This window comes from Mirounga leonina, unplaced genomic scaffold, assembly GCF_011800145.1.
Source record: "Mirounga leonina isolate KUSES-001 unplaced genomic scaffold, KU_Mleo_1.0 Mir_151, whole genome shotgun sequence".
Taxonomy (NCBI): domain Eukaryota; kingdom Metazoa; phylum Chordata; class Mammalia; order Carnivora; family Phocidae; genus Mirounga; species Mirounga leonina.
In genome coordinates this window covers 77,146,863-77,165,919 of record NW_023270377.1, presented here as the reverse complement: position 1 = coordinate 77,165,919, position 19,057 = coordinate 77,146,863, and the positions used below count along the sequence as shown (strand labels likewise).

At 39.4% G+C, this 19,057-nt stretch overlaps 2 protein-coding genes across 18 annotated transcripts in view; one reads left to right on the top strand and one right to left on the bottom strand.

Annotated features, from left to right (window-relative positions):
- RIF1 (replication timing regulatory factor 1) overlaps positions 1-1,671 on the top strand; it is a 67,203-nt gene extending 65,532 nt beyond the window's left edge. Inside the window, exon 37 of the mRNA XM_035008053.1 lies at positions 749-1,671. The gene's annotated coding sequence lies outside the window, so the exon portion shown is untranslated. The remainder of the gene's footprint in view (positions 1-748) is intronic.
- Positions 1,672-6,866: 5,195 nt separating this feature from the next.
- Positions 6,867-19,057, bottom strand: part of NEB (nebulin) — a 200,570-nt gene continuing 188,379 nt past the window's right edge. For 6 of the 17 annotated variants that reach the window (XM_035008051.1, XM_035008034.1, XM_035008037.1 and 3 more), the window contains 12 exons: positions 18,779-18,871; positions 17,726-17,818; positions 17,062-17,154; positions 15,313-15,405; positions 14,927-15,019; positions 14,502-14,594; positions 13,397-13,504; positions 13,107-13,290; positions 12,715-12,807; positions 11,696-11,848; positions 11,293-11,399; positions 6,867-7,627 (listed from right to left, as the gene is read on the bottom strand). In XM_035008051.1, coding sequence (XP_034863942.1) covers positions 7,454-7,627; positions 11,293-11,399; positions 11,696-11,848; positions 12,715-12,807; positions 13,107-13,290; positions 13,397-13,504; positions 14,502-14,594; positions 14,927-15,019; positions 15,313-15,405; positions 17,062-17,154; positions 17,726-17,818; positions 18,779-18,871 — 1,377 coding nt within the window. In that variant the 3' untranslated portion in view covers positions 6,867-7,453. The remainder of the gene's footprint in view (positions 7,628-11,292; positions 11,400-11,695; positions 11,849-12,714; positions 12,808-13,106; positions 13,291-13,396; positions 13,505-14,501; positions 14,595-14,926; positions 15,020-15,312; positions 15,406-17,061; positions 17,155-17,725; positions 17,819-18,778; positions 18,872-19,057) is intronic. The other 11 variants (XM_035008036.1, XM_035008040.1, XM_035008043.1 and 8 more) reach the window with 5 other exon arrangements.

The following is a 19,057-nucleotide window of genomic DNA, read 5'->3' as shown; positions in this document are numbered from 1 at the left end:
GGCTTTGAATTGAGTAAGATTAGTATAATTCACATACCAACATTAATGAACACCGGGACCCTCCACAGACACATGAGCCATTCTTATTTTAAGACCCGTTTTAGCCATAGAAGAGGTTCTCTCATATTCATAGTTTATGGTTTCGACACACTTGTAGATCCATACATCTAAATTAAAAATGAAATAGACTTAATGATGTTGATGAATACTGCAACAAAGAGCCACAAACTGAGAGTTGTTTAACAGAAATACATTGTCTCACAGTTCTGGAGGCTGGAAGCCTGAGACAGTTGTGGATAGGGTTGGTGTTTTGTAAGGGCTGTGAGGAAGACTTCCATGCTTCTCCCCTAGCTTCTGGTGCTTTGCTAGCAATTTTTTACTTTGTTGACATGTAGAAGCTTCACTCCAACCTCTTAGCTTCACATGGTGTTCTCTGTGTATTTGTCTGGACTTCTCCTTTTTATAAACACCATTTGTATTGGCTTTGGGCTCATCCTAATGACCTCATTTTAACTAATAACTTCTGCAATGACCCTTTGACAAATAAGGTCACATTCTGAGGCCTGTGGGGGTGGGGGGTGAGGTGGTTAGGGCTTGTGGGGACCTGAAGAACCCATAGTAAGAACTTCACAAGAGTAGCATTGGGTAGTACCATGAACACTAGTCATCAAGGGAATTGGGTTGTAGTGCTGACTCTGACTCCAATATAACTCAGTTGCCAATTGATCTCTTTTATAACCTTTTGCAGATGGTATGAACAGCTAGTCACTGAGGATCTTTGCAGCCGTAGGTCGTCTAAATGTGTGGTAGTGGGTATTTGTACAAAGGACTTCCCTGGTATCACTGTATTGACGGAATGGGGGTACAAGCAGAAGTCTTGAAAGTTGGATGAGCAGGAAAATTTGAACCCTGGATATGGACTGTCAAGTGTTTTAAGGTGTGTCAATTGTGATTGTTTTAAGATGTGATTAAAAGAATTCATTTTAAGGTAATGGGAGGAGAGCATTGGTAGGGTAGATAGAACAAGATTAGCCATAAATTGAAAACCAGGAGGTGGGTATAGTAGGATTCTCTATTTATACTGTGTATGAAAAATTTCCAAGCTTTTAACTAAAAGCCCTAGAATTAGATAAAAATTGTGTATCTCTAACAGCAACTGCAGAGTATGCTTTGGCAGCCTTAAAAAGTGAATAGGAAATTTTAAAACTAAAACATTTATTGTAACTGAGACAGCATAAACTTTGTTCCCAAGGTTGGAAAAATAGCACACAATGGTATTGCTACATTTAACCTGGATTTTTAACCCAGTTTAAAGGACAATTGAAGACGGGAGAGTGGCTGTCTCTCCTACCATTAAGAAGACGCTTTGGCATGGCCTGCCTTTTTCGTGGGACTACAAAGTTTCATAAGGACACAACAGTCTTTGGCTCATCACTCTAACCCCAGCATCTAGTGTGGTACCTGGCACACAAATGTGGTCTCTGAGCATTTACACATGTGCACAGTCTCGAGAGAGACATTAAGAAGCTTGAGGACAGTTTACCATCTTTGCCTTGTGCTCTAATCTACTGGCTGTAGATTAGAAAGATCCCCTGAGGTTAGGATTCGATCCCATAGCTATTTTTTTATCGTAAGTTTAATTTTTAGTTTTGCAATAGTGAATTTATAAGCTATTTCTAAATTTAAATTAGTACTTAAGGATATTTGGGGAGGCCAATTACCTATTTCTTTCCATTGTACTTAGCCCCTCTCAGGCCACATTTCCCCTGAGTGGAGGAGCCAGAGTGACAACTCATTTTTAAAGCTTTCTCATTTTCCATAGGGCTTCCCCAACACCATGCATTACAAAAAAGGAAGCAAATTGCATTATTAAGCAGATAGATAATAAATTGGTATTGAAGATGTATGTAAATTTTTTCCTTTTATTCTTTTAATTCCAGTATAGTTAGCATACAGTGTTAGTTTCAGGTGTATAATACAGTGATTCAACAATTCTGTTCATTACTCTGTGCTTATAATGATAAAGGTACCCTTAATCCCCTTCACTTTACCAATTCCTCCCCCCACTCCCCCCCAAACAGCCTCCATTCTGAAAACCATCACTTCTCAATAGTTAAGTCTTTCTTGGTCTCCTTTTATCTTTGTTAGGTTGTTTTGTTTCTTAATTCTACATATGAGTGAAATCATATGGTATTTGTTTTTCTCTGACTTACTTCACTCAGCATTATATCCTGTAGATCCATCCGTGTTGCTAATGGCAAGATTTCATTCTTTTTTATGGCTAAGTAACGTTCCATTATATGTATACCACATCTTTATCCATTTTATCTATCGGTGGGTGCTTGGGCTGCTTCCACAATTTAGCTGTTGTAAATAATGCTGCATTAACATAGGGGTGCACATATCTTTTCAAACTAGTGTTTTCCTATTTGGGTAAATGGTAGTGTGATTAGTTCCATTTTTAATTTTTTGAGGAACCTCCATACTGTTTTCTATAGTGGCTGCACCACCAGTTGTATTCCCACCAACAGTGCGTGAGGGTTTTTTTCTCCACATCCTTGACAATGCTTGCTGTTCTTGCGTTTTTTATTTTAGTCATTCTGAAAGGCGTGCGGTGTGAGGTGATATTTCATTGTATTTTTGATTTGCATTTCCTAATCTGTGATGTTGAGCATTTTCTCATGTGTCTGTTGGCCATCTGGATGTCTTTGGAGAAATATCTGTTCATGTCTTCTGCCCATTTTTATTTAGATTGTTTTTCTGGTGTTGAATTATATAAGTCCTTTATATATTTTGGATACGAACCCTTTATAAGATCCGTCATTTGCAAATATCTTCTATTCCGTAGATTGTCTTTTGTTGATTGTTTCCTTTGCGGTGTGGAAGCTTTTTATTTTTATGTAGTCCCAATAGTTTATTTTTGCTTTTGTTTCCTTGCCTCAGGAGACAGATCTAGAGAAATGCTGCTGTGGAGAAAAGTTGCTACATTCAGTGTCAGAGATACTGTGTGTGCACTCTTCTTCGAGGATTGTTACGGTTTCAGGTCTCACATTTAGGTCCTTAATCCATTTTGGGGTTATTTTTGTGTATGGTGTAAGAAAGTAGTCCACTTTTATTCCTCTGTATGTAACGTCTAGTTTTCCATACATTGTCTGTTGAAGAGACTTTTTCTCATTGCATAGTCTTGCCTCTTTTGTCAAAGATTAATTGACTGTATAATCCTGGGTTTGTTTCTGGGCTTTCTGTCCTGCTCCATTGATCTATGTGTCTGGTTTTGTGCCAGTACCGTACTGTTTTGAGTTTGTTTCCTGTTTTGCTTAATGAGCCTCAGCCACTAAAGATGAATGGATTCTCTCCATCCCAAATCCAAATATTCCAGGAAGGTGATCCAGTGGCTCAGCCATTGGGAAGAATTAGGAAGGAAGAATCTGGAAAGATCATGGCAGCTTCTCTCCATACTGCCTGATAGGGCTGGGGACGTGTAGTTCTCAGTGTGGTTGGGTATTAGCAGCCAAATGGTCCAGATGTTCAGACCCCTTAGCATATACCTCCCAAACTGTGCTTTTCAACGCATTCCTTCTCCTCCCCAGACTCCCTTCTGCTTCCATGAAGTCTAAATAACTCTCCTCTTCCCAAGATACACAAATACAAAGGTGTTGACCATTTTCTCTGCCCAAAAAAAAAAAAAAAATGCTTTGGCTATTTGGGGTCTTCTATAGTTCCATTCAAATTTTAAGATTATTCTACTTGTGTGAAAAATGCTGTTGGGATTTTGGTAGGGGTTGCATTAAATCTGTAGATTGCTGGGGCGCCTGGGTGGCTCAGTCGTTAAGCATCTGCCTTCAGCTCGGGTCATGATCCCAGGGTCCTGGGATCGAGCCCCGCATCCGGCTCCCTGCTCAGCGGGAAGCCTGCTTTTCCCTCTGCCACTCCCCCTGCTTGTGTTCCTTCTCTCGCTGTGTCTCTCTCTGTCAAATAAATAAATAAAATATTTAAAAAGAAAAAATCTGTAGATTGCTTTGGGTAGTAAGGACTTTTTAACAGTATTTGTTCTTCCAATCCATGTGCATGAAATCTCTTTGGATTTGTGTCACCTTCAGTTTCTTTCATCAGTATTTTACACTTTTTAGGTAACAGGTCTTCTATCTCCTTGGTGAAGTTTATTCCTAGGTGTCTTATTATTTGGTGCAATTGTAAATGGGATTGTATCTTTCATTTCTCTTTGTGCTGCTTCATTGTTAGTGTGTAGAAATGCAATGGATTTCTGTATATTGATTTTGTATCCTGTGACCTTACTGTGAATTCATGTATCAGTTCTAGTATTTTGGTGGAGTCTTTAGGGTTTCTATGTATAGATCATGTCATCTACAAATAGTGAAAGTTTTAGTTCTTCCTTACCAATTTGGATGCCTTTTATTTCTTTTTCTTCTCTGATTACTGGACTTCCAATATTATTCAACATAGTGAAGGTGGTTGGAGTGAACATCTTTGTCTTGTTCCTGACCATAGGGGGAAAGCTGTCAGTTTTTCACCATTGAGTATGATGTACGCTGTGGGTTTTTCAGATACAGCCCTTAGTATGTTGAGATATGTTTCCTCTAAACCTACTTTGTTGAGGATTTTTATCATGAATGGATGTTGTGCTTTGTCAGATCCTTTTTCTGCATCTGTTGAGATGATCATGTGGTTTTTATCCTTTCTCTTGTTGATGTAATATGTCATGTTGACTGATTTGTGAATATTGAACCACCCTGTATCCCACGAATAAATCCCACTTGATCGTGGTGAATGATTTTTTTTATATATATTGTTGGATTCAATTTGCTAATACTTTGTTGAGGATTTTTGCATCTATACTCATCAGAGATAGTGACCTGTAGTTCTCTTTTTTTGTAGTGTCTTTATCTGGTTTTGATATCAGGATAATGCTGTCCTCATAGAGTGAATTTGGAATTTTTTTTCCTCTTTTTTTTTTTGAATAGTTTGAGAAGACTTTTTTTAAGATTATTTATTTGAGAGACAGAGACAGAACATGAGCAGGGTGGGGGGTCGGGGGGTGGCGGGTGCAGAAGGAGCAGCAGACTCCCCTCTAAGCAAGGAGCCCGACTCAGGTCTCATGACCTGAGCCAAAGGCAGACGCTTAATGGACTGAGCCACCCGGGTGCCCTTGTATGTAACTCTTTTGCTGCTTCTAAAACTCTCTCTCAGTACTTTTGCAATCTTAATTATTGTGTGTCTTGGTATGGAGTTCCTTGGGTTTTTGGGGGGACTTCCTTGTGGCTCCTGGATCTGAAATTTGTTTCCTTTCTTAGATTTGGGAAGTTTTCAGCTGTTACTTCTTCAAATAAATTTCCTGCCCCCTTTTCTCTCCTCCTCCTGAGATCCCTGTAATGCGAATATTATACTTAACAGTGTCACCTAGTCTCCTTAGTCTATTTTCATTTTTTTAATTATTTTTTCCTCCTATTCAGCTTGATTGCTTTCCATTCCTCTGTTCTCCTTCCTCTAGTCTACTATTTATTCCATTATATATTTTTTATTCCATTATATTTTTAATTTCAATTACTGAGTTTATCTCTGTTCTTGACCATAGGGTCATGTTTCTCTTTGTTAAATACTTAATCAAGGTCAGGCCTTTTCTCAAGTCCAGTGAGTATCTTTTATGACTATTTCTTTAAATTCTCTATCAGACATTACTTAGCTCTGTTTTTTGGGGGGTTTTTTTTTTTGGTTTTTTTTTTAGGTCTCTTGGCTGTGATTTGTCCTGGTCTTTCATTTGGGTCATAGTCCTCTGACTCTTCATTTTATCTAAGTCTGTGTCTATTTCAGTGTGTTAGGAAAGTCAGCTACTTCTTCTGCTCTTGCAAGTAGTGGCCATATGAAGAACAGGTCCTGGGGTGTCCTACCGCACAATATGCCCTGTTCAACCTGACTCTTCAGGGCTGTCTCCTATGTGTGTTACATGCACCCTACTTTGTGGTTGAGTCATGTTTGCCTTCAATCCAGTCATCTGCAATGGCTCTCTTTGCCACTTGTGGACAGGGTTTTGTCCCCATGGTGTTAGTGGGCCGGTCTGGGGCCACGTTGGGCTTGAGGTGAGTCAGACCAGGTGTTTGCTAGAGATGACAGTGATTATGGAACTGCCTGTTGCTTTTCCTGTGTTGTCCTCTGAGAAGCTTTCATTGGTAGGTGGGGTCTACCGTCAGGCCTGATGTCTGCCCCCAGCCCACTGCTGGAGCTGCAGTTGGGCTGGTGTGTGTGGTTGTCTTCCACTCTCCTTGGCAGGAGTCACTGTGGAGGAGTGCTGGCCCCTGTCAGGGCTGCTTGCACACTGCCAGGCCTGTGACACCACTTTGGATGGGCTCTGGCCAAGGGCATATTGGAGGGGGCAGGTCTGTAGGAAATAGTAGGGATGGAGCATGCAGTGTCATCCATTTCCCAGCTGTCCACTGCTGATCCCACAGTTGTTTCTAAAACATCAGCTGAGCCATAAGGGAAACTTGCTGAACACAGTTTAGTTCTGAGAAAGCCTACGCTTGTGCATTTTTAATGGTACATTTTCAGAATTTTTTGTAGTGAAGAAGTCTAAAGTAATGGATTTGCTTTACTGAAATTTGTCGATCATAAAACTATTAAAAATAAGGGGCGCCTGGGTGGCTCAGTTGGTTAAGCAACTGCCTTCGGCTCAGGTCATGATCCTGGCGCCCAGGGATCAAGTCCCGCATCAGGCTCCCTGCTGAGCAGGGAGTCTGCTTCTCCCTCTGACCCTCCCCCCTCTCATGTGCTCTCATTCTCTCTCTCAAATAAATAAATCTTAAAAAAAAAAAAAAACTATTAAAAATAAATAACAGTCATTACATCAGTGGTGTTTATTGCAGAATTAGACTTTATTACTAGCTTATGCACCATTTATATTGACTATCACCTTTATAACTTCAGAACTGGAACAATTAAAAGCATCAGCATTCAGTAAGCCAGGAAAAGGTGAGTATTTCTGCCATTTTTCTTTAATGTGTTTAACATGTTCAGAATCCTTGTTTTAAAAAAATGTTAAACATTTTCGTAATGGAGAAAGACTCTGGGTTGATACAGCAATAACACTGCATAAACTTTTAAAATGTCTATTCCATAATTAAACTTCCTTTAAAACACTATGGAAAATTTAATAATGACAATTTTAAAAATAATGAACCTATGGGTTTAATGTTGTCTCTTAAGTTTTATGTCCAAATCCAGAAAATAATGTAGTAAATATGATTAACATACGTTTTACTGGAGAATTACTGAGGTTCATATAGAAACAAATTAAGGGATGGTACAGCTATTAATCATACTGACACAGAAAAACCATTAGGCAGCTTGAGGACTTAGGTAATAGTGGAGAGTCTGAACTGAAATACTGACTGCAGGATGTGCAGGTCCTGCAAACAGGTGCGATACTCTGACATGCTTATTAAATAGCCTCCACGTAGTTAGCCGGCAGCATGCCGGTCCTGCCTGTCCTCTGCACAGTGCCGTACATCCAACCTTCATCAATCGCTTGGACGTTAACAATAGCATCTCCATCTCTGAAGGACACCTCATCTGCATCAGCAGCCAGATAGTCGTACATGGCACGGAAGATTTTCTATTTGTGAAGATGAAAAAAGGTAAAAAAAAAAAAAAAAATAGTATGTATTAGATTTGCAACAATCAACCCAAATGCCTTTTTAAATTTTATTATATGTTAGTCACCATACATTACATCATTAGTTTTTGATATAGTGTTCCATGATTCATTGTTTGCGTATAACACCCAGTACTCCATGCAGAACGTGCCCTCTTTAATACCCATCACCAGGCTAACCCATCCCCCCACCCCCTCCCCTCTAGAACCCTCAGTTTGTTTCTCAGGGTCCGTAATCTCGTGTGGTTTGTCTCCCCCTCCGATTCCCCCCTTTCATTTTTCCTTTCCTACTTTTTTTTTTTTTAACATATAATGTATTATTTGTTTCAGAGGTCCAAGTCTGTGATTCATCAGTCTTACACAATTTACAGCACTCACCATAGCACATAACCTCCCCAGTGTCCATCACCCAGCCACCCCATCCTTCCCACTCCACTCCACTCCAGCAACCCTCAGTTTGTTTCCTGAGATTAAGAGTCTCTTAGGGTTTGTTTACCTCTGGTTTCATCTTGTTTCATTTTTACCTCCCTTCCCCTATGATCCTCTGTCTCGTTTCTCAAATTCCTCATATCAGTGAGATTATATGATAATTGTCTTTCTCTGATTGATTGACTTATTTTGCTTAGCATAATACCCTCTAGTTCTATCCACGTTGTTGCAAATGGCAAGATTTCAGTTTGATGGCTGCATAATATTTCATTGTGTGTGTGTGTATACACACCACATCTTTATCCATTCATCTGTCAATGGACATCTTGGCTCTTTCCATAGTTTGGCTATTGTGGACACTGCTGCTATAAACATCGGGGTGCACATACCCCTTCGGATCACTACATTTGTATCTTTGGGGTAAATAACCAGTAGTGCAATTGCTGGGTCATAGGGTAGCTCTATTTTCAACTTTTTGAGGAACCTCCATACTGTTTTCCAGGGTGGCTGCACCAGCTTGCATTCCCACCAACAGTGTAGGAGGGTTCCCCTTTTCTCCGCATCCTTGCCAACATCTGTCATTTCCTGACTTAATTTTAGCCATTCTGACTGGTGTGAGGTGGTATCTTGTTGAGGTTTTGATTTGGGATTTCCCTGATGCCGAGTGATGTTGAGCACTTTTTCTGTTGGCTATTTGGATGTCTTCTTTGTAGAAATGTCTGTTCATGTCTTCTGCCCATTTCTTGATTGGATTATTTGTTCTTTGGGTGTTGAGTTTGATAAGTTCTTTAAAGATTTTGGATACTAGCCCTTTATGTGATATGTCCCCAAATGCCTAATTTTAAGATCTCTTATGACTTAAATTTGTGGAGTAAGTTGCACAAAAGAGAATGTGCAAACACCACCAGGAAAATAAAAAGACTACTCACAAAATAGAAAATATTTGCAAATCGTATATCTGGTAAGGGATTACCATCCAGAAAATATAAGGAACTCCTACCGTTCAGTACTGGAAAAAGGTGGGAGAGGAGGCAAAGGATCTCAGTTCTCCAAAGGAGATGTACAAATAGCCCATAGGCTCATGAAAAAAATACTTGGCATTACTAGTTGTCAGAGAAAGCCACAATGAAATATCACATGACACACTAGAATGGTGATAAAAAGAAACAATAGCAGGTATTGGGGAGGATGTGGAGAAATTTTATAAACTGCTGATGGGAATGTAAAATGGTGCAGCCACTTGGAAGAGTTTTTGCAAGTTCCTCCCACGTTAAATACAGAGTTATAATATTGCGGTCCTGTGTATATACCCAAGAAGAATGAAAACAGGTTTGCACAATAACTTGTACATCCACATTCACAGCAGTATCATTTATAGCAGCCAAAAAATGGAAACAACCCCAATGCCTACCAACTGATGAATGAAGGAAAAAAGGGTGGAATTTCCCTACAATGGAATATTTAGTAATAAAAAGGAATCAGTGCTGCTGTATGATACAATTAGATGAACCTCAGAGCATTAAGTAAAAGAGGTCAGTCACAAAAGACCACATTTCATTTATATGAAATGTCTTGCATAGGCAAAGAGAGCATATTAGTGGATCCCTTGGATTGGATGGTGGGGGAGGGGAAAAGCTCAGGAAGGGGATTGACTTGATGAGTACAAGGGGTTTTTTCAGGGTGATGAAATGTTATTAGATTGTAGTAGTGGTTGAATAACTAAATGAAGTAAAATCAGTGGACCTGTACACTTCAAATGATGACTTTAATGGTATGTTAATAATATATTCATAAAACTGTATATGAAAAAGGAATGTTTTTGTATATGGCCTTTTCTTCACTTCTGAGAAAGCGGTATTGCATGTATCTTTCACCCTGGGAATTTGGGAGCATACTAGTAAAGTTTCTAAAAGCTATCCTCCACATGTTAAACAAAACAAAAACAAAATATAACATGGTAGAAAGGGAAAATGGGGAGTTACTAATGAATAAGCCTGAAGTTTCAGTTAAGCAATATGAATAAGCTCTAGAGATCTGCTGTCCTGGAGATCTTTATAGAGATCTGTACACAAGCTTGAATCTATAGTGCACAAGAATGTATTGAACACTTAAAAATGTTTTTACAACAGCAAAATAAAATTTTTTAAATTGTTAACAATTTGTAGACAAAAATAAAACAAAGTGCCCAAATTTCCTTCAGAGGAGCAGGCACTGGTTAGTAATTTGGAATGTAACCTGCATAATTTTTTCCTAGCATTCTGAAAGACACATACATATATTCGTATTTGAGGATAGGTTTCCCCTTCCTCCCTGCATATGTGAAACAATTACTGTGATTAATACTCTGACCCATTCTTTCCATTTAATATAGCTTCAGGGCTTTTCCATATAATTCCATATGAATATAGATTTATAGAGCTCTAGATATAGATTTATATATACAGATTTATGTAGATCTCATACTTTTTTTTACTGCTACAGAGAATTCTGTATTTTAGTAAGATCACAAATTAGCCATTTCTATACTTCTGGACATTTAATTGTTAACCATTTTTTCTTACACTAATCCCCTAATGTTTGTCTTTAGGCAGGTATTTCAGAGAAAGAGCTTTTAAAGGTGAAAGGAGTAGGTCAAATGGTATGTGCATTTTAATTTTTTAAAAAATTCACTACCATAATAATGTTCTAATATAATACTTATTGTTTTAATTTGCATATTCCTGGTTTGCAGTTATGGTGGACATCTTTTTTGCTGGCTGTTTCTATTTCTCTTGCTGTAAGTTGTCTATTCGTTTGCTTCCAGGTCTTTCTTATTTTGACCGGAAGGGGAATAATTTGCCAATGAATTTTTGAGTGTTAGGTTTTTTAGATATAAATCTTTGTGTTATGAATGCTGCAAATATTTTCTCCCAGTTTGACATGTTTGTTTTTGTTATAAAACCATTTAAAATTTTATGGTCAAATATGCAGTCTTTCACGTTCCTAGGTTCTAGAACTTGCTGAGGAAGGCCTTTCCTGTCCCCAATATTACAAAATTAGTCTCTACTTTTCTGTGGTATTTTACAGTTTTGATTTTTTTTTCCCCCTGTTGATCTGTAATTCGTTTAGGATCCATTTCTAGGCCTCATCTATTTTCATATCTATTCCCCTGCTAAATCCATATTCAATGATAATAGCCTTAGAGTACGTTTGCTTACCCCGGCAGTAGACGGGTGCGATGGGATAGAGGACACCGTTGTCTGCTGCGTGGCAACTGAAGATGATCGCTGCTGTGGGAGCTCCGTGGTCTTTGCGTGTTTGTAAGCTAAAAAGGTGGGGGGAAGTAGTTTGTACGAAGAAAAATGACTAGACCTCATTTCATCTGTGTTAAACAGCTGAGCAGTGCTCTCTTGTCCCCTAACTTAAGAATGGTTTGCAAGAAAGGAGGCTCTAATTAAATTAATGAAAATGAAACATCTGGTTTCATGCACCTCTTCACAATTCTATCTAGTCTCTTCTCATCAGGAGAAATGATCCAGATTTTTGTTACTGTTGTTGCTGTTTCCAACTCAAAGCATCTGCACCTGTAACCCAGCAAGCTGGGGGGCAGCCCACTTGTACCTGAGGAGGTTGCCGAGAAGACGACTCCGCCGTCGCTGTAGGTGGAGAGGCGCTGGTCGGCGGCTTCTGAGTGCTCGGACTTGTCCTCCCCGCCGCTGACGCTCAGCGCGCTGGCCGAGCGCGAATGCTCCCGGCTCCGGCGCTGTGCTTGCGCTGGGGGGCGGGCGGAGGGGGGCGCATGCATGAGTCCGTCTCTGCGGTGCTTGGTGGGAGTGCGCTGATTGCTAGGCATAGGTTTTCAGTAGGCTCCCATGAATTAAAGCCTCGAAACCCTGTGTGTACGGTTGCCATCCTCATTTACACGTGACAGCTGAAGTACCTTACCAAAGGTCACGTAACTGCTAAATAGTAACAGCCAGGCTTCAAATCCCAGTCTGTCTTGGACCACAACTCCTTCCCTCCACCCTGCCCATTTTCCCGGCTCACAAAAATTCACATTCAAACTCCACCTTCAACTTCTCTAGAAAGTCCTCCCTCACTTCCAGATTAATTTAGATGCCCTTTACTTGAGTTCCCACAATGTGTGTGCAGACCTTTAAAACTGCACATGTCAGAGTGTAACCACTGATTTACTTCTCTCCATCAGCAGACTAGAGTATAAATCCTTTAAGGACAAGCACTACATATTATTATTCTACAATTTAACAGGAAAAGAAGGCATAAAGACATGTGGCTTGTTTTGTTGAATTAACAGCCCTCCTTGAAGACAGAGTTTTCAGAAAGTTGCCAAAGGTCACATTCATTCTCTTCCCTTTCCTTATATTTTTTTCTTTTCATTATTTCTCCAATAGAAAGATGTACTACTTTTTCTTCTTTAGAAACAAAGGTAATAAATGGGGCCTGAAGATTTACACAGAGGCAGTGAGACAATCTTTCCCTGACTGAAATTTGCCTAGAAATGATACTGTCCCACTAGTCAGCAAGAAGGACAACTCAGAACACTGAAAACTATAGTTTCCTAGAGGTCATTGACCTGAGCCCATTAAATGGTGACCTTCATGCTGTTAGCTATAACATACCATTAATCATGTGTAAGCTTCGTGACTGAATGTTGTCTTCTGCTGGATCATAGTCAAACACTGAGCCAGGATTAGTACGCCAGACACGGAAACCTGCAAGTAAGACCAAGGATCAGAACAGATGTTTCTGGAGGACTCCTAATAACTTGGAAAGCAAGGCATGAACTTAACCACAGGAGGACTAACACTAATTTAGCTTATTTCTGGTCATGACTTCTCCGAGAACAAAGCATAAGGTAGGAAAGGTACCAGCTTTGCAAGCTGTGAAAGAACTGTTTGCTTTTACAGCTGATGAAAACACAGGCTGAAGTACTTTATCCTTTAGCTTCCTATGGGTAATGCCACTCTTGTTCTTCTACCCCCTTTGCCCCCGCCCCCCAGGGCTCATATACCTGTAATGGTCTCCTGATCCTGGTCATTCCGTTTTTGTTCCATCTCTACTACTTTTCTCTGAATACCTCGGTAGTTAATGTCACTGAAGTCCTGTGTGTTCTTCTTTACTCGTTCGGTGATAGGGTCCGTCACCACTGGTGTGAAGCAACCCTTGTGTTTCTCAAAGTCTTCATGATATTTCACCTGAAATTTCATGAGTTGATTTTATGAAAATATGATGGTGTGATCATTTCCTTTTCCACATAATCCAGCAGACTGGCCAATTGATCCTTAAGAATTTCTGACTCACCGTTGAGATGTGGCGTTGGGTCTCCCGCACCCGTCTCATCTCTGGAGTGTCCAAGACGTAGGCAGCTTTGCCTTGTATTTGTTTCCGGAAGCTATCAGAATAAAGAACCTGATAGAGGAGAGACCATGAATTAAGTACAGGTCACGGTACTGTTCTAATTCTGAAGCCTCAAAAACTTTTCCAACACAGGGAGATAAAAGTAGCCGGGGAGGGAAGCTTGAGTCATCTGAAAGGACCCAGTGATACCCTTGACCAATAGCAGAACAGATAAGCATGAGGACTAATGGGCAGGGCTCTCATCAGGAGAAAAGGGACATGTTTTTGACTTTGAAAATGTAACTTTCATTTTCAAAGGAGACAAGGCAGAGAATTTCAGAGAGGATAGGAAGAAAATGGTCTCTGGCATTTGCTAGGAATTGCAGACTGGATGGTATTTGGCACTAGATGGGATTCTGACATTCAAAACAACTATCCTTTTAAATTTTTTAAAGTTCAATTAATTAAGTAATCTCTACACCCAGCATGGTGCTCCAGCTCACGACCCTGAGGTCAAGAGTCACATGCTCTGAGCCAGCCAGATGCTCCCAAACAACTATCCTTTTCAACAAGTGATCATTTTCATAGGTTTATGCCCAGATTTCATAAACCAATGTTAATACAGAAATCAAAGTCCGCCAGACACGAAAAACCCAAAATATCAAAGCCAAAGAAGGCATCCATATCAGAATATTACCTGTTTCATAGAGTACCTTAAAAATAAAGGAGAGCAGATTGAGGATGTTAGGAAGTCAATTTGTTACAGTTGGTTATGTAAGACTACCCCCCCCCCGCCCGCCCAGTAAAATAAAAGGAAGAGAAAACATTGGCAATTGTTATATCTTAGTATGATCATTTGGAATTTAAAAGCACAGTTGTGTTAATGTAAATTTTCAGTTGAATGAGGTGCACATTTTTATGGTGTTAAAATGTTATTTTTCAAGATGTTGCATTTTGTTTTTTCATTTTAGTGTGCTTCCCAGTTGAATGAGAAAGGCGTGTTTATATGATGTTAAAATGTTATTTTCCAAGTCATTGCACTACTCCTGTGTTTAATCCTAGACAATACCGAACTAATGTTTTCTTGGTTGCGCTTAGCTCGCTCCATCTCTGGAGTAACAGGTGTCGGAGTTGCTTTTCTCATATTCTCTTTGTATAATACCTAGAGGAGCCAAGAGAGCATCCAGACATCAGATAGCAGAAAACCAGTTCTAAAAACCATCATCTAGCTGGTGTTATGGCTCAATTATATCACACTCTATAAGAAACATGTCAGGAAGATAAAGCCATTAAAATGTTATTACATAAAGCACAAGATGAAGAAAGAATTAAATCAGGTTGAACTGGTGGGGTTGGTTTATCGTTTTTAAGTGGGTAAAGAATTTTTAAAAATAAACGAAAGCTTTGGGAAAACTGTGAGATAAATTAGTGATATAACCATATTTGCCAGGGTTATTGAAAGTGTAACAATTTCTCTTTTCCTCTCCAAAATACCGAGCTAAAGTTTTCTTGATTGCGTTTGACTCTTTCCATCTCAGGAGTAAAGGGTGTAGGGGTCGCTTTCCCCAAGTTTTCTTTGTATAACACCTGTGAGATACAAAGTTGGACCCGAAAATCATGAAGAGGCAATATTCAGACTATTAAACATAATGCAATTTGGGGGAGAAAACTCCATGTTTAATCTGTTACATGAGTGAGAACAGCTCTCAAGAAGAAAGCTTAAAAAGTTAATGGCAATAGTAAGTGTAGTATATCATTTACAGGGGATTCTAAAAAACCGGCATTTTGCTTGTTTTTAACCTGGGATGGAGTTAGGAGCAGGCCAAACTGCAGGGGTTACTTTGCAAAATTAAAAGCACTTTCGTTTCTCAAGACAATACCGAGCTAATGTTCTCTTGATTGCGTTTGACTCTCTGCATCTCTGGCGTGACAGGGGTTGGGGTGGCTTTCCCCACATTTTCTTTGTACAAAACCTACGTGGGTTCAATGGATCCAAAAAGGCAAAAAGAAAAAAAAATTACAGTTACCAAAAGATTAAACGGAAGAGATCATGTGTTATGAGGCTCAGGGTGCCAGACCATTTGGGCAAGAAGGTTAGGTGGAAAGGAGTATGTTTCCAAACGAAGTTGAGTGTAGTTATAGCAAGACACACATTTCCAGGGTAGGACTGTGCCCTGAAATCCTGGCAGACTGCAAGACAGAACTTGCAGGGTGCCCAAAAGGGATGAGAGAAGGGCTTTATTTTACGTCTATGCATTTCAAGCACCAGACAGATCATCTTGTAACAGGACTTAGGGGAATGTGCTTGACTGACACCAAGAAGGTGGAGGTGCTCCCTATACGGCAGCAGGTGACTGGCCTGTCTTGCAGCACTTAAACTCATATAGACACATCCATAAAATTGTGGGCCCAAAACCAAAGATTCCTTCTACTCTTTTTTTCCCCTGCCATTATCTGTGCTCTGCCTCCTGCTTTAGTTCACCAAACTTATCAGTAAAGAAAAACGTTTTCAGCCATTATATCACTAGCATCATTACCTCAGTGTCTCCCTTCAGTGTCATTCATGGGGACACGGGAGGTTTGGGAAATGGCATTCAAGAGAAAGAATTCTGTTAAAGTAGTGGTTCTTAGAGTGGGGTCCCTGAACAGCAAGGTCAGCATCACCTGAGCACTTCCTAGAATTGCAAATCTGGCCCCGCACCAGACCTACAGAATGAGAAACTGGGGACAGCACCAGCAGTCTGACTAACAAATGCTCCGGGTGATTCTGATGCAGTGCTCTCTAGTATTGGAGAAAGCTGCAGACAGCGCTGATGTGGAGGGCCACCAGGTTCTTCCTAACGGGAGCTAACATCTTCCCCATACAAATCCCAACCCCCTGGTAAATTATAAACATGTATCATGTCACAGAGCACAGGCTTACAGGAAGTGGTCTGTAAAGTTAGCAGAGACCACGATGAAGACAAAACAAAAAACTAAAGTTGGTAAAGCAAAAACAGTTCAAGTGACACTTCATTTTTAAGTAAATTGATAAATCATCTTCTGAAACTAGTGGATCTTAATGTTTTCATTTCTCTGAGCACAGTACCTCCAAACAATCACATGAGGAATTTGAGATTGTTAGAACTCGATTTTGTTGTTATCCAAGCAAACTAAAATAAATACCAAATGGAACAGAAATGTCATTGTCCTTGGAGGAGAGGATCAGGGGTTATTTTTCCCCCAAGGTCTCTTTGTCTAAATCTAACAGGGTAAATTAGAACCTCAAGTCATGGGTGCAAAAACTGATCACAACTCCCAATTTTCCAGAAAGAGCTCTCATACCTATCACGCCACCCCCCAAATTTCAGGAGTACGTAAAACAGAGACCTTGAGGATAGCAGATAGAGAGTAAGTTCAGGGGCAGAGGAGCGGAAGGACATTTTATTGGAAAATCTGTTACTTCCTGATATTAGAACTTTATAGATTAAAGCATTCTTGTTATTACGGGGTTAAAGCTAAGAGTAGCCTTCTAGGAGAGAAGGATAAATGAGATCAACAAAATTCACAAAATGTTTTTTAAAAGTAGGATTAATAAGTATTATTTTAAATCATTAAAGAAGTAGCTTTTTCTTTTCTTGCCAAAGTACCGAGCTAATATTTTCTTGATTGTGTTTGACTCTCTCCATCTCTGGAGTGACAGGTATAGGGGTTCCCTTGCCCATATTTTCTTTATACAACACCTGTGTGATGAGAAAGCATCCAGAAAAAAAAAAAAGTTAGGTAACATTTAATTTGTTGTAAGATTTTAAGTGTGAGTTCAACTTCCTTGTTACCAAACGACACAGTAGTCCAGGGAGCCAGGAGTTACAGGTTGGCAAGCTGCCACAAACTACTTTAATGGCGGCCATGGTTGGGCTGGGAAGCAGAGTCTCTAGGCAGCAAGGACCTCAGCTGCTGGGGAACTGCTGACAGTTATTCATGTTATTTTGTCATTTCTAGGAGTACAGTGCCTCCCAACAATCACATGGGGGTTTGAGATTGTTAGAACTCAGTTTTGTTGTTATCCAAGCAAATTAAAAATATATATATTTTAAAATACCAGATGTAATCGCTATCAGAATTAACTAAAATGTTTTTAAAAAGTTGAATCCATAGCAGTAACATAAAAATGCAAAGAGTATTGTCCTTTTGCTAAGTGAGGTATATTAGAAACAAAGGAAGGGTAGTGGGTTTTAAAAAAGAATAAATGTTAAGTATTATATAATTATGAGGTTAAGTGGCATCTTCTTTTTCCCTTTCTTTCCAAAATACCGAGCTAAGGTTTTCTTGATTGTGTTTGACTCTCTGCATCTCAGGAGTGATGGAGATTGGAATTCCTGTCCCCAGGTTTTCCTTGTATAGCACCTGTATGATAAGAAAGCATCCAGAACAAAAAGAGCAATCAACCACTTTCCCCTTTTGTGGAGAAGTGGGGAGAAGAAGGGCAAAGAGGAAGAGAATAGGTAGGAGGAAGGGAAATACCAGAAGCTTCTAGATCCAACCTGTAGGAGCCTAAAGACATACTTATAAGTAAGGGAATGCAGGAAAGAGCAGCAAAAAACTGAGATAGGAAAGTTTTGTTACTTTTGTTTGAATTAACCTCTGCAGCGCTGAGCAGTAGTGCACCATGAAAGGGAACAATTAGTACCCCCCTCCCCCAGTTATGAGGAAGAGAAAGAATTAAAAAGGGTAAGAGACAAAAGGAGAACCAAGGAAGTTATTTTCGATTTGGAAATGTTATTAATAAACCATATAAGGATATTTGGGTTTTTATAAACATTGTATACATAAAGATACATGTGCACAAACCTTTTTTGTTGACTTTCAAAAGAAGTCCAAGTATTTAATTTTTAGTCTGGGCAAACATATTGGGTGGAATTAATTATTTTTAAAGCAAATGGAGAGCAATGACAAGATGCAAAAAAAAAAAGAAACTTCACGGTATCTGTACAAATACCAGTAGGGACAGAGAAGGTTAGAACAGGAAGTAAGCCAAGAGTCCGATCTTTGCTAAATACATTTTTGTAAGCTTTACATCCAGATCAAATTTGCCAAAGCAGGATAAATGTGGGTGCTTACACACTAAGAAGGTCATGTTTTTAAAGGCTAGGATATATACTGAACACTTTAAAAAAAAAAAAAAAGTCAAATGATGGTATTAATGTTTAACCAAAATGGGGAAATGGATTCACAGGAGATGGCAGCATTAAGTTGTGAACAAGACATGTCAGAGTTTTTATTGGGATAAGCTGATTAGATTTAAAATATAGCCATTAATTTTTGGTTTAAAAATAGTTAAAGGGATTTTTTTTTTCTTTTAAATACCGAACTAAAGTTCTCTTGATTGTGTTTGACTCTCTCCATCTCTGGAGTGATGGGAATTGGGATCCCTTTCCCGAGGTTTTCTTTATACAACACCTGTACAACACAAGAAAGCATCCAGAAAAAAACAAGAGCAGTCCAAACAGCCCTTTCACCTGTCCTGTAAGGATCCTAATATGAGACTACAGACATCAAACAGGAAAGACAAATTCACCAAGTCAAACTGTCTCTTCAAACACAGATTGGGATGACGATATGCTCCATATTTCCTTAGCTAAAGTG